The sequence below is a fragment of the Copadichromis virginalis genome, linkage group LG18, assembly GCF_057382275.1.
Source record: "Copadichromis virginalis isolate Kocher_CV1m ecotype Utaka linkage group LG18, C_Virginalis_male_GT1.1, whole genome shotgun sequence".
NCBI lineage: Eukaryota > Metazoa > Chordata > Actinopteri > Cichliformes > Cichlidae > Copadichromis > Copadichromis virginalis.
This window is the reverse complement of record NC_140635.1, coordinates 15,286,737-15,301,798: the sequence shown is the minus strand read 5'-3', so window position 1 is coordinate 15,301,798 and position 15,062 is coordinate 15,286,737. Positions and strand designations below refer to the sequence as shown.

General features: G+C 40.0%; 1 protein-coding gene across 1 annotated transcript in view; it reads right to left on the bottom strand.

The window, feature by feature from the left end:
- pde1cb (phosphodiesterase 1C, calmodulin-dependent b) overlaps nucleotides 1–15,062 on the bottom strand; it is a 162,502-nt gene that overhangs the window by 58,860 nt on the left and 88,580 nt on the right. Inside the window, exons 7-12 of the mRNA XM_085439535.1 lie at nucleotides 9,843–9,956; nucleotides 5,173–5,355; nucleotides 3,134–3,200; nucleotides 2,792–2,908; nucleotides 2,360–2,500; nucleotides 421–521 (exon numbers count right to left, since the gene is read on the bottom strand). Of these exons, the coding sequence (XP_085295661.1) occupies nucleotides 421–521; nucleotides 2,360–2,500; nucleotides 2,792–2,908; nucleotides 3,134–3,200; nucleotides 5,173–5,355; nucleotides 9,843–9,956 (723 nt within the window). The remainder of the gene's footprint in view (nucleotides 1–420; nucleotides 522–2,359; nucleotides 2,501–2,791; nucleotides 2,909–3,133; nucleotides 3,201–5,172; nucleotides 5,356–9,842; nucleotides 9,957–15,062) is intronic.

Here is a 15,062-nt window from a genome sequence, read left to right as displayed (position 1 = left end):
AAACTTCTGCTTTTACAGAGATGGTCACAGTTGCTGATGATCAATTAATCAAATGCATTTTATTATCAGCACCTATCAGCTACTTATCTTAAGTCCTATAGAAGCTGTAATGGTATACTTAGTTTTTCATAGCTGTATATAGAGTCCTGTGAATTGTTTTTCCTTTTTTTTCCAAATGATGGTAAATGTTTTTCTTTCAAGTTGACAAGAGTGAAAAATGCTGAGCAATTCCTTGTTTTGTAGAACAGATTTTTTTTTTCAAGAGGATGAGTTTTGGAGTTCATCTGGACTCCCAACCAGCCCCAGTGTTATTACTGCACTGCAGGCGATCACAGTGTGATTGTAAAGCCCTCTTGCTGCAAATGAAAACATTGATCGGGCGAGTCAGTGCCATGCATTTATGATTTAATGATCCATTACCTTGTCTGAATGTGGAAGTTGTTTGTGGTCCCCGTGTGCTCGTAGTCATGCACCGCCGCCGCAAAGATCATGGCAAAGATCTCAAGCTCAGTCAACCAATGCTGGAGGCAAAAGAAGAAGAAAAGAGGAGGACAAGGGAGCGAGGGAAAAGGAGGGGTGAGGTAAGGATGATGATGAGGAGGGCATTAAGACGGATATATAAGAGGGAACGGTGTTCAGGAGAAGAGGTAACGACATGGAAAAGACAGACATTGACAGGAAAAGGAGGTGGGGAAAGTAATGAACAGAATGGACAAAAATTAGAGAAGAGAGATGAGAAGCAAGTGAATTGAAAAAAGAGAGACGCAGGGAATAGAACACCAAGCCATAAAAATGTAGAGGCGAAAAGTGATATAAAAGATCCAGAGAAGTATGCGGCATGAGAAATACATTACCGTCAGGGATGAAAGGAAACAAATGGGAAGAAGGAGATAGAGGAAAAGGTTAGAAAAGCAAAAAAGAAAACTTCAGATAAGACAAGCTCTATTGAAAATTGCATTTTAAACTCTCACTTCATCACTTCTGGTTTCAGTTTCTCTGTGACGGTCTGTCAATCTGCTTTGTTCCACATATGTCACCAAATATTACAAAAAAAACCCCACAAGTCTCTTTTTTAAGTTTACTATAAGTTTAGTGTCACAAGGTGAGACTACACATCACACCTTCCTATGTGTGTTTTTGGGGCATGTTGTAGCTGTTTGATGTGCGATTCATGATTACAGCAAAGAAGATAATGTCAGTGCAGCAGCACACTGTTGCAGGAATAGTTTGAGATAATCTTATTTCATTTCTGGCCAAGATGTCAGTGAGGAAGATCGATAACAACTCTTCAATATATAATTAGTTAATATTATTGGTGGATTTGCGGATTTTTTTTCAGTGAATCAATCATTAGTTTCATCTATAAAATCTAAAATCTAATCTGTAATCAGCACACTGTAATCAGGGCTTTTTCCCCTCTAAGATGTGCATGCATCTGAGTGCCCTCACATACACAGAGTGGGGATTTAGCTCAGGAAGCCCAGTCGATATTGGTGACTAATCAACAGTGGGGGGTGGAGGAGTCATTAAAAACAGGGTGGATGCATGATGGCTGATCCACCACTCACTGTATTTCCTCATGGGTCTGCTTTATGAATGACCTGTTGATTGTTGATTTAATGGAGTCTGGAGGGCCTGCAAAATGATAGATGTCCCTCACCTGCTCTCCAAGGAGCCTGTGGTTCTAGCAGTAATGTGGTTTTCTCCGCAAGGCACTGCCCAGAGAAACATACCATGTCGACAGCTGTCGCAGCCACCTTATTAAGGTGATTAAATAAAAACACTGGAAGCGGGGGCAGCCGGCTGGTTAGGGACTTTGAACTCAGGCTAGTGTTTTTTATTCCTTTTTTGAATAAATGCTGCATCAGAAACGCCCTAAAGTCACCTCGGTGCAAAGAAGTGAAATAGGTCACCTGATAGTAAAAAGAGCAAAAGCAGCAAAATCTATGGAGCAGCAATGATATACCCAGGAAAAAAAGGCAAGAGGTAATATTTTATTTTATATTCGGTGCCTATTCCTTAGATGTTTTCAACCTTCCTAGAATTAATTTTGGCTCTTGTTTATTTTTTTGTCTAAAAAGATGGTTCATGGATTCTTCAGGCTAAAAAAAGCCATATTTAAAAGCTGAATGTCAAGCAAAGCTGCAATTAGGCTGACAGAGATGTTCTGAATACCATGTGGATAAAATCCCCTCACTTTCACAGACTAAGCTTCGATCCCGTGAGCCTGCTTTCTTGGAACTAAACCAAGATGGTCAACAGTTTTTTTGGGGTTTTTTTTTTGCTTGTTTCTTTTTAGCAGGTTACTGTATGTATGTGTATAACATTATGTTACCTAACTTGTCCATGTTTTACTCACCACCATGCCAGTCTTGAGTAGCAAGTAGTGCACAGTCTGTGTGACATCAGCAGCATGAACCAGGTTGTGGTAGGGGTTTTTATGTTTGCTGTATCCGACCTCAAGGGCCTCAACAAATGACACCACCGCAGAGATTGGGATCTGACATTAGACAAAACAACAAGAAAATGTAAACAGGAAACCCTTCTCCAAGATATCTGGTGACTTGAATGATGTACTATCAGTTGAGATGAAATGTGGCCAGCCCCCTTCATATAATGATTAAAATTTAGTGAGATAATCTTATTCTAAGGTGGAGAGGAGAGTGTGCCCACATCCATCAAATAAGGAACAGTGAAGATTCTTACTCATACTGAATAGTTTTTCTTGTTTTAATGGCATAAACCACCACATATCAGTTTCAGGTGGTACATTATTTCCTTGGGGCTTTACCTTGAAACGACTAATGAGATCATATCTTGTGAGCAGCTCGTAGAATATGAATTTAAGTGCGTGGTCTCCACTGGCCTCATTCAGAGCGAAGACATCAAACGACCACTTGTCAACATTCTGTATGAAGGAGAAACATTTAAATAATGACACCATCCTTGTCAAACAACTTATTCATCCTCTACCAACACAAAAGGAAAACACACAACACAAACAAACGGTGCCAAAAGTCCACTTCATATAAATATTTCAGAGTATGTCGATTTTCACAGCGTGTATGTGTGCACCAAGTAACTTTTCCTTATGCGTATGTTTCTTTTTGAATGTGAGTGCGCACGTTAATACCTTAAGCACAGATATGACAGAGGCCGGGTAGCTGAGTCCCACCATATTGGAGGTACGCCGGTACATCCTGTTTGAACGAGATAAAAACATCAAATGAAAAGCACTGCTGAGTGCAAACAGCAGAGGTTACTACACCAACCCCAAACCACAGCCTGCTGGTTTCCCTAAAGCTTCAAATATGCACAACTCACTGTGAAGCTATATTAGACAGGTTAGGTTGAGAAGAGGTAAATGCTTTGCAAGCTAGTCTTTTTTTCTTTTTTCTTTTTTTTTTTACATGCAAAAGCTTTATCCTCACATATGAGGATAAAATATGGTTTTACTTCATTGCAAGCTGCAACACAAGCTACATAATTCCCCATGAGACCAACGAGTCATTAGATTCAGTTGGATGGCTACAAAATTAGTGTGTGGTGCTCAGCATCTCGCAATTTAGTGGAATAAGAACAGATGCTAGAGATTCAAATTTAGCATCACAATAGTTGTAATGAACGGCAGATATCTATACAGATAGTGGACAGCTCAGAGTGCACCGCGCTGTTCCACATTTTCACTTTAATCCTCCATTTTCCAATATGGCTTCACTGTAAAACAGATTAAGAAAGATTATAACTCACATGTTAGAGGCTTACTGATTTAAACAAATACATGTTGCATGTTACTGTGTGATAAAGCACAGCCTAGAGCTGTATGCAGCTCTCCGAATGATTGTGCTTAGCCAGGCTTGCCAAGGAACTGATGATGTATTGTTGACTCAGGTGAGAGAGCCAGCGTTCCGAGGATGCACACACATTTCCAGCAGATTGAAATTTTAACCAAAGAGTGTGGCTTTAAATTTTGAATTATTTCCTCTCTCTCCTACTTGTCAGTCGCTCTCATTCAGTTTGGTGCTCACACGTTCAGATAAGGCAGTCTTAAGTAAGAACTTCATCACCTATCAGCAATAATATACCAGAGATTTACATTGCAAGACAGAAAAAATATATTATTTACATATGTATATATATAGTAATTGAATAATAAATATGCCAAACGGTTTGCCTCTCTCACCTTTACTGCTTTGAATCCTTCCTCCCTCTGCTGTATACCTAAGTATTTATTAAAGCACCAACAGATGTAAATAAAGAAAAACCTAAAAACAGACAACCCTCCTCCTCCAGCTTTTGCTTATCTATTCTAAGAGCCTCTTATATATGAGCTTTACACCTGCCAAAAGTAAAGTCTCAAACTATTTTTTTGGCTACAAAGAACTACTATTTCCCTCGGTAAAGGATTCTACTTAACCTGCACCCCTGCCTCTCACTATAAAGTCTTTTTTGCTTTTTAGACACCTCATACGTCTTCATCTGAACTAGAGTAAAAAGACCTGCGGTCAAAGTCTCCTGTCATGATTTGATTATCTAAAGATTGTAAACAATGACCAGAGGAGAGGCACTAGTTCCCTTCCAGACCACTTGAATTACTATATGCTGAAAGGTTATTATTGATCTTTTTGTCTAGTAGTGCCAAAAACATGTTGCCAACCCCCAGCTTTAATAACTACTCTTAAATTATGTACAAAAGAAAGTTCTATTACTGCATTTTAGTATTTGCCTTATTGCCTTCAAATGTTTTTCATGATTCATCTAAAAAGACTTATGTCATATCAAATTTACACATCAACATATCATCTATCCAGACACAAACAAAAGCAAACAGCATGTGCAATAAAATGGGTGACTTAAAATAAGTTTCGAGCCTCTGCATAACTCAGTTATTTACTATTCCTCATTAAATTACACAAAACTTTGAACTACTTTAACAAACAAAAGCAAACAAAACAGCTTTAGAACACCATGTCTTCTATCCATTTGTTATGCAAGGCCAAACTAAAGACGCTGATTGAACTGCTTCAAGTCGTGACACTGATTTGGATGCACCAATAATAGATTGGCAAGGGGGGAAATAAAAGGTGATAGGCCATGAATTATTTAGGGATGATGGCTCCAGGCTCGGATGTGATCGTGGAAGTGTTTTTGTGCGACACAAACAAATTCTACCTCTCAACAAATATTCCAGCCTGAACGGCGTGGACGATGCTTCGGAAGCGAGGTTTTTCCTCGTTACGTCTTAGCATCAGGCCCATCTGTCGGGTAAAGGTGGAGGCCAGCCAGTCTCGCACTTCTGAAGGCACCGACTCGGACTGAATGTCACTGAGTTCATCTTCTGTGTCCACCAAGCGCCTGGAAGAAACCACATCATTATTATTATTAGTAGTGGTAGTAGTAGTAGTGCAAGACAGAAATAAAGGTACAAAAAAGGAAGATGCAGAGACCAAAGATTTACTAAAATATTTATTGTTTATTGCACATTTACATTCACAAAGGATAGAACTCAAATCCTAATGCTGTCCATCAAATAATATTGCCTCTTATGTAAGATCAAAACAACCCAGGCCTCTTGAAACACCGGGACGCAGAATACCAATCCAATTTATAATTCTCCACAGCCACCCTGTTGTGTTGACATGTATGAGGGATCAAGAGCAAAGCCTGCAAACCCTCTGAACTAAATACATGCTCGCATGGCAGAGAGAGTGAGAGAGAGATGGAGAGGGAGGTGGGGGGGAGAAAGCATTCACAACATAGGTTTTATGGCGCTACATGGATTCTGCACTGGATAGTTCATCATCCTCCATCCTAGGGTGGCGCTGCCATTGCTGACCCTAATCTGACTGGATCTAGATGATGAGAGGTTTTCAAAATTCCATAAGCCTGGTCGTATCTCAGATTTTGGACCTCCACTGGACTTTTGAAATATACTGACCTACTATATTTCCTAATAATAAATGTTAAAATGTGCAGTGACACCAATGATTCTATGACTTTACCCAAGTAATTTTCTATTTTTAAACTTGGCCAGAGGGGCAGCAGAACAGAAATTATTTGTATTTTGTTCTTTTGAAATTTAAAGACCACTTATTAAATGTATATACCCCTTGCCCATGTTTGTCACAGAAAACTTCAGTGGTAAGTGAAGTACATGTATTTATACATTGATGAAGAGTAAATTTCTCACGTTGAAGGTAATGCAGGTCATTTAAGGTAAAAAAGCAAACTTGTACCATCCCTTTGTCTATCTGATATTGATGCTTGGCCAATCAGCAGCTATGTCAACCTCTGAGAAAAAGATCTGGCTACCACTTGAAAGTGTGAAATGCAAAAATATTGATTATGTAAAATGACTCTGATATCTAGATGATGAGAGGTTTTCATAATTCCATAAGCCTGGTCTTATGGAAGACCAGGCTTATGATCCAACTATTATATAGTTGGATCATTATTATTGATCCCTAAGTGGCTTATTACCTTGTTGTGGCTGAGGGCTTTATCTTTTACCCCTAAACTTCAGAGGATTCCCTGGTCCTTCAGGTAAGATCCACCAATCATCCAGCCTGGACTGGTGACTGTATTACAGAAATTTTTATTTTTGACTATACATGCTGTCGGTTAAATGTCCTATAAAAAGAAACTATAATTGGAAAAGAAAATTGTATCAGGAGGTCATACTTAGAAAAACATCAGAAATTGTAGTTGTTGGCCAAGAAATTGCAATCAGTCCATTTATTAACATCCCTTTCCTGTAAAAACATTTGTTGTTATTGAGAAAATGATGATGAGAAATCCACATCTGTGTGTAAATGCCTTCACTTGCCTTGAAGAAACAAATGAGGAGGGCTTGTTGTTCTCATCATTAATTAACGAGCTAACTATCATTAATTAACAGTAGTAACAATATTTTAATATTCCATTAAGCTGAGGTGCAGCAAACATTAACAACTTATCTACTTCTGGGTAGTTTATGTGCCCCACGTTTTATGTGATAGACTCCAGCCTCACTATGACCCTGAACTGGATACACATGAGAAAATGAATGAATGGATGTTATAAAAATGTGTTGCTTGTAAGAATCTGATCCGAAAAGTATGAAAAATCTGAAAAGCATTGATCAGCCTTTTATAGTATCAGGATGATTATCAGAACTGATGTTCTGAATCTTTCCAGTTGTCTCCAAATATTTACTGCTTACAATTTATTACAATATCCTGCATTATAACATAGCAGCATTATCAGATTGTTAATATGCCATAAAAGAAAGAGGAGAACAGAGAGGGAGTTGCAGTGTCGAGACGAGGTGTTATCTATGGTAGTACAGATGTTGCTGAGGCAGACGTAGATGTCCACATTGTTATGATGTATTTTAATGATGGCAGTTTATTTACATGGCTAAGGTTAAGCCAATGAAAACAACCAATCTTCTGTTGCTGTGTAGCATGAGCACACTAGCAGAGAACCTGTTTCACACAGCCAGCCAAACGTGTCTCCAAATTGCTGTGTCAGTGCTGGTCTGGCAGCACACATTTTCATTCTGGTACAGGAGGAAATCATTCTGGCTTCTTTATATTTCTTTAACCCAGTCACACCTGTCTCTGGTGGCACTGAGCCCAGGATGCATTGATGCAAAACTCCACTGGAAAAATCTTGTTTTGGTCTACAGGAAGGCAAGCACCAATATAATAATGATCAAACTCCTACATGTAAAGATGCCCCCCACAGGTTTTAGTTTCTTTTAGGTAGCTAGCTTAAAGGTTATTTTTTCCAGCTGCCAGCAAAGAAGGAGATTTAGAATTTGCTAACATACAGCCAGCAGGAAGCTACGGCTGAGCTAGACTGAATCAGCTGGAGAGATGATCTGTGTGATTAGTTGTTATGTTGTGAGGCAATGTGGGGGCTGCTTTTCTGTGATTAGTTATTATACCAGTGGCTGTATGTAAGTTACTTGTCAGACATTCTAGCACAGGGTAGAAAATTAAACCAGTATTTCAAGTTCTGGTCTGTAAATTCTATTTAGAGTCATAAAAACTAATTAAAATCATGACATATGACTATGGAAGACATCCTGCATCGTCCCGGTCCCCAAAAAGAACCGGCCCAATGAGCTGAATGACTTCCGACCGGTGGCACTGACGTCACATCTTATGAAGACTCTAGAGCGGCTCTTCCTCAACCTCCTCCGACCACAGGTACAACATGCCCAGGACCCACTACAGTTTGCATACAAGGTGGGTGTCGGAGTGGAGGATGCCATCCTGTACCTCCTACACAGAGCCCACTCACACCTGGATGGGGGAAAAGGCACGGTCAGGATCCTGTTTCTTGACTTTTCCAGTGCCTTTAATACCATCCGGCCCTGTATGCTTCAGGAAAAACTGAACAGGATGGAGGTGGACCCCTGCCTGGTGGCTTGGATCTCCGACTACCTCACCGACAGACCACAGTACGTCAGGCTGAAGGACATCACGTCTGACACAGTGGTCAGCAGCACAGGAGCACCACAGGGAACTGTGCTGTCCCCTCTTCTCTTCACCCTGTACACCTCTGACTTCTGCTACAACTCTGAATTATGCCATATTCAGAAGTTTGCAGATGACACGGCCATCATGGGGTGTATCTGGGATGATCAGGAAGAGGAGTACAGAAGTCTGGTGAGGAACTTTGTCGCATGGAGTCACACAAACCACCTGCAACTCAACACCTCAAAGACTAAGGAACTGGTTGTGGACTTCGGGAGGTCCAGAGAAGGTCCACTGCCAGTTCAGATAGAGGGGGAGGAGGTGGAGGTGGTCAACAAGTACAAGTACCTCGGGCTGTGGGTGGACAATAAACTGGACTGGTCATGCAACACAGAGCACCTGTATAAAAAAGCCCAAAGCCGACTGTACTTCCTCAGGAGGCTGAGGTCTTTTAACATCTGCAGGAAGCTCCTGAGGATGTTTTACCAGTCGGTGGCTGCTGGAGTACTTTTCTATGCTGTGGTGTGCTGGGGGAGCAGCACAGCAAAGAGGGACTCATCCAGGCTGGAGAAACTGATCAGGAGGGCTAGCTCTGTGGTCGGGATGAAGCTGGACACTCTGGTGACAGTGGCAGAGAAAAGGACACTAAAGAAACTGATGGACATTATGGACAATGCTGGGCATCCTCTGCACACGGCCATTAACAATCAGAAGAGTCTGTTCAGTGACAGGTTGCTTCTCCCCAAGACAAGAACTAACAGACTTAAAAACTCCTTTGTCCCACACGCCATCAGACTGTTTAACTCCTCTCTGGAGGGGAGAGGGAGGGGAAACAGGAGGACAAAGGAGGGGGAACAACTAAGCTGTAGTGCCTCTGCACCTCACTGTACAATACCTTGTGCAATACTTTTTGTAAATAGTCAACAGTGCAATAGACTCAATACTTGAAATGTGCAATTCACTTGTATTTTTATTTTTTATTCCTATTTATTCTATTTATCCCCTTTGTATATTTTATTTATATTTGTCTCTGTATTTATATATATGTGTGTGTGTGTGTGTGTGTGTGTGTGTGTGTATATATATATATATATATATATAACAGTTCTGTAACTGTAACTTCGGTCGTTGCTGTGCTTTTTTTGGAAGTCGAATTTCCCAGAGGAACCCACCCGAGGGATTAATAAAGTTCTATCTTATCTTATCTCTTATCTTATATGAATTATTCTATAATCTTTACTGTAGCACTGATGCCAGATTACTTAAGCCAGTTTCCACTTCAGCAAATTCTGGCCTTAGAGCTGCAGGGTTTTCTTGATAAATGGACCATTTCTTGATAAATTAACCATTTTAAAGCAACTTCCAACATTTTCTTACCTTGTTTCCTCGATGTAAACAGATTCCAGCACAGACGCCGCATACTCAAGGTTTTTCTTGAGGTCAGTAAGTGAAGCCTCTCCTCTCTCCAGTTGCTTTACCAGACATCGTAATCTAAAACAGAGATCCAAAAGTCATTTAACAAATGGGATTACACCCATGACATATGACATGATAAACTATCGTAAATGATATTGGATTAACCCCATCTGGGTTGTGTTCCTTGTGTGTGTGTGTGTGTGTGTGTGTGTGCCAGTGCCAAAACAAACCCGTATTTGCAGTACAAATTGCAAAGTAGGCAGCAATAGACCACAAACAAAATACAGCTTGACCTATAAGCTAGATTTAACTGTGATTTTTTGGAGATGCGGGTTTGTCCGCCCACACAAAGTGACTGAACAGCAGTACAGCAGCAGAGAACCAGATAAAACTAAATTCTCAAACTTACAAGATGAGATTCACCCTCCTGTCCTTTTCAGACTGGGATGAGAGAAGTTGGGCTAGAATAGCGTTAGATAGCTTTTCTCTTTTCTATACTTTTCCTTTAAAACTTCCTTGAAAATATCATGTCCTGTCCAAATGATTTGTATAGGTATAATACCATCCAGTGGGGCATTTTCACAAGAGACATTCTAGTCAAACACGGGTAAAAAGCAATAATGACTGCATTTCTTATATTCGTGAGCTACAGATGGTTGTTATTTTACATGCTGGGTCACTGCTGGGACACTTAATTGGAACTGAACAATTGTTAACATTATTAGTTTCACCTGTGCTTTTTTCTGCTCTGACGAGAGACACTGTCTGCTGTTTGAAAGGTCTCACCGTTCTAAAAATTGCACATCTTTGATGTGTGCACACTGTGTTTTGACAGTTGGCTATTTTAAATAAAGCAGCTCTAATATTGCTGTTCCAAGTGCTCCCAATACGTGGCTTTTGACACCAAGTCTTTTAAAAAAAAATTTTTCATGCCTGCAAAACTAGGTTAGAGTCGCATGTTTTTCTTAGATAGTTCAGATTCTATTATGCTCTATTATTAAGTAATACATGTGACTATAGACCCATGTGCAGAGTGTAATATCCTCAAACCCTCAAGTCCAATAATAGAATTAAAGAGAAAAGCAAGTTCCATCTTCCATTCTTGCACAGAGTAACCAGTGTGTGCACCACCTGCTGCTGTGCTGGAGGTCATGCTTTACCTTTCACAGTGAAAGCCCAGAGAGGCTACGCTTGTTGTTGAATTATTAAGCAGAGCGATGGGGGAATAGGAGCGTTTCGATGCCCTCATTGATTACATTCCCTGACAGCAGTAGCAAATTTTACCAAGCAAAGACTCCAAAATGTTTCTGTGAAAATGCATCTCCACCATTTTGGTTTCCTTTAGACCACTGAAAGACGTTTTCACAGAGAAAGAGAGAGAGAGCATGCATTTCAACATGTATACCTGACAGCAAGGCCAGTAACACACACTTTGCTGTACAGAAACATCAAAATCAGCTTGATTGGCAAAAGATTTGTGAGAGTATTTATGTTAGTATGTTAAGTTACAAGGCTATAAGTCATTGCTGTTATGTTGTGTTTGGTCCCATGTTGTTATTGTTCATTTATGTGATCGCCAGTGTTTTCACAGCTTAGGGTTGTGTTGAGCTTGGCTACCGATGATGGAGGCTACGTCCGCACTAGCCCGGATAGATTTGAAAACGGCGTTTTCGTCTGAAAACGCTCCGCATCCACACTAGCGTTTTCAGTCGTTTTCACAGAGTTGCGCGTCCACATTGAAACGGCCGAAAACGCTTGCGCTCCAGTCCTGTGCATGCGTGAAACGCAACAAGATTCGGCCTGCATCATTTCTGTCTGCCGCTTTATTACTTTCCGGCTCTTTGAAACATTGCGGCAAAATGTCGAGGAAAAGCATGGAGTTATTTAAACGGACTAACAATGAGGTGGAGTTGTTGCTGCGAGTAACACAAAAGTACAAAGTTGCCAAAGGGAGTGAGAATGAAAGAATTTGAAGAAAAGCTATCTGGAGCATGTACAGACTGATATACAAACAGAACAACTGCTTTATAACAACTGCCCTCTTGCTATCTTAGTTTAATTGGTCACATGACTGCATCATATGACTAACATGCGTCATCGTTTTAGAAAGTCTCTGTGTTCGCTATCCACACTGCAACGCGAAAGCACAGTTTTCAAATGTATGCGTTTTCGAGAGCGTTTTCAAAACACTGCGTTTTCCATAAGCGAAAACGCCATGTGGACGGGAGGCAAAAACGGAGAGAAAACTATGCTTTTTCAAATGAAAACGCATTAGTGTGGACGTAGCCGGAGACTAGTGTTGGAGTTTGTGACCCCTGGTCACTGTTCCTGTGTGCACAGAAAGCAAGAATTGCAAATAGAAGCTGAAATCTCTGTCTCCTGGTTCCTTCTCTCATGTGAGGTTGCAACATTATGCAAACAGAGCAAAATCTGAACCATTATTCATTTTCCTAATCTTAGTAACATTAAGCACAAAGTGCTGCTTTAGGTATGGGAATAAAATACATTTTACAGGCTTTAAACCAAAAAAATAATAGTACAATGGAAGATGAAATCAGCCATGACCACCTGCATGAAGTAGCTTGAAGATGCCTTAGTGAAAATCTACATTTTAACAATCTAATATATACACATATAAAATAACTTTTGGGCCAAGAACCAAGAAAGATTTATTGTAGTGCTATGCAATCTCCAATCTCCACAGGTGATGGACATATGTTGAGATAGTCTGGACCACGTGGTAAAAGTATATTATCGTACCTTGGGTCATGCAGCTATCCAAAAAAAATAATTAAAGAAAAAGACAAAAACTTAAAGCATGTGATTATATAAAATGTTGTATGAACAAGGTCAACCAGCAACTACTATGTTTATCTTAAGGTGCTGGCAGCTATTTTAAGAATCAGGGAGACATGAATGGATGAAGGATAAGATGCAGCTCTAGAATCACAGCACATTTGATTTGGATGGAAGTAATGATGGTTATTAAGAACAGCTGTGTGCCAGTGAGTCTCCCTGCTAATACACAAGAACAGAGAAAACACCCTACCGCCTTGAACAAATCTCACTGTCAGACTATAATTCCCAATACAATGTTCAGTTTTCTCCTGTTGGTCATTTGCTCTGACTTCACATCTGTTATTGCTGTAGTGCTGGCATGCTGCGCTTATCTGAAAAGTCAATGTTCAGTGACATTGGAACAAGTACTGGAAGTGTTTGGGTACAAAAATAAAAAAAATTAAAAAAGGAAAAACCCTTGTTCCTTGAAAATGTTTCTACACTTCTAATACATTCACAGAACCAGCAAATTACCCAAACTCTACTGTAAATTATAAATGTCAGTTTTAAGTTTTGCCCTCGGAGATAAATTTGAACATTTTGTGATTCAACATGAGCTTCAACAACACTTATTTTTCTACCAGATTGGGTTGGAGTTTATACTTCCCATTCAAGAACCTCAAAGAATGATTTATAACCTGAAACTGTTGCTGAGCGTTTTACAATTTGTAACAATTCCCACTGAAAATATGCCATTGGTGAGGCTTAGAAAGAATAATAGAAATGGTAGCAATGCATTACTAAAAAGTTTTCCAACTTTGCAGGTTCAGTGAACTAAATCTAAGTTTTTATTTGAACTTTTTCGAGCAGTATAGGTTGTTTGGTGTAGAATGATTGTCATAGATTTTCTTCTTTTCGAAAACAGACTAAATTAAATGTCCGCTGAATTTTCTTTTGTTCAATAAAAAAGAAAAAATAAACTAGATAATAAGCATCCAGGAGGGCTTTGTAGTGATAATGATTTCTGTTTTGTGTTGAGATGAAAGAAGAAACATTTTCTGCATTGTGGGATGCAGAACAACGGTGAAAATCACACACAACTATTCAAAATTCACTTTGATGAGTCTGCACACTATTAAAACGTGATTTGAAGAGACAGAAAGAAAGGCTCGTGATGATGACCTCAGTGTCAGAACGTTCTATAAATTAATGTCTCTGCCAAGCACAATAAAATTGGCTCGTTTCACCTGCTGTCACTACCAAGGGAGGCAACATGCGGGGTTAATAGCATAGGTCAGACCCAAAGTAACTCGTGGGCACAGAGCCAACAGAAAAATCCCATTTAAGCCAGAGAAAAAGCTGGTCGGGTGGTGGACTGACAGCCATGTCATTTGTTATGGCTGAACACTTAGTGGTGAGGCACTGAACTAATTTCCTCACTTCCTTTTATTATCACCAACAGAATGGCTTTATCTCAGATCAAAAATATGCTTTCATTACAGGAAGTAAAGGGGCACTATCTTCTGTAATCCAGTCAAATTGGACCACAAGGATAAATCTTTTAAAATTAAAAAATATATATAAATATAAAAGAAAAGACTAAAAATCAGACTGGTCTGTTTTAAAGACTACAGGGAGTGCAAAATTATTAGGCAAATGAGTATTTTGTCCACATCATCCTCTTCATGCATGTTGTCTTACTCCAAGCTGTATAGGCTCGAAAGCCTACTACCAATTAAGCATATTAGGTGATGTGCATCTCTGTAATGAGAAGGGGCGTGGTCTAATGATATCAGGTGTGCATAATTATTAGGCAACGTCCTTTCCTTTGGCAAAATGGGTCAAAAGAAGGACTTGACAGGCTCAGAAAAGTCAAAAATAGTGAGATATCTTGCAGAGGGATGCAGCAGTCTCAAAATTGCAAAGCTTCTGAAGCGTGATCATCGAACAATCAAGCATTTCATTCAAAATAGTCAACAGGGTCGCAAGAAGCGTGTGGAAAAACCAAGGCGCAAAATAACTGCCCATGAACTGAGAGAAGTCAAGCGTGCAGCTGCCAAGATGCCACTTGCCACCAGTTTGGCCATATTTCAGAGCTGCAACATCACTGGAGTGCCCAAAAGCACAAGGTGTGCAATACTCAGAGACAGGGCCAAGGTAAGAAAGGCTGAAAGACGACCACCACTGAACAAGACACACAAGCTGAAACATCAAGACTGGGCCAAGAAATATCTCAAGACTGGTTTTTCTAAGGTTTTATGGACTGATGAAATGAGAGTGAGTCTTGATGGGCCAGATGGATGGGCCCGTGGCTGGATTGGTAAAGGGCAGAGAGCTCCAGTCCGACTCAGACGCCAGCAAGGTGGAGGTGGAGTACTGGTTTGGGCTGGTATCATCAAAGAT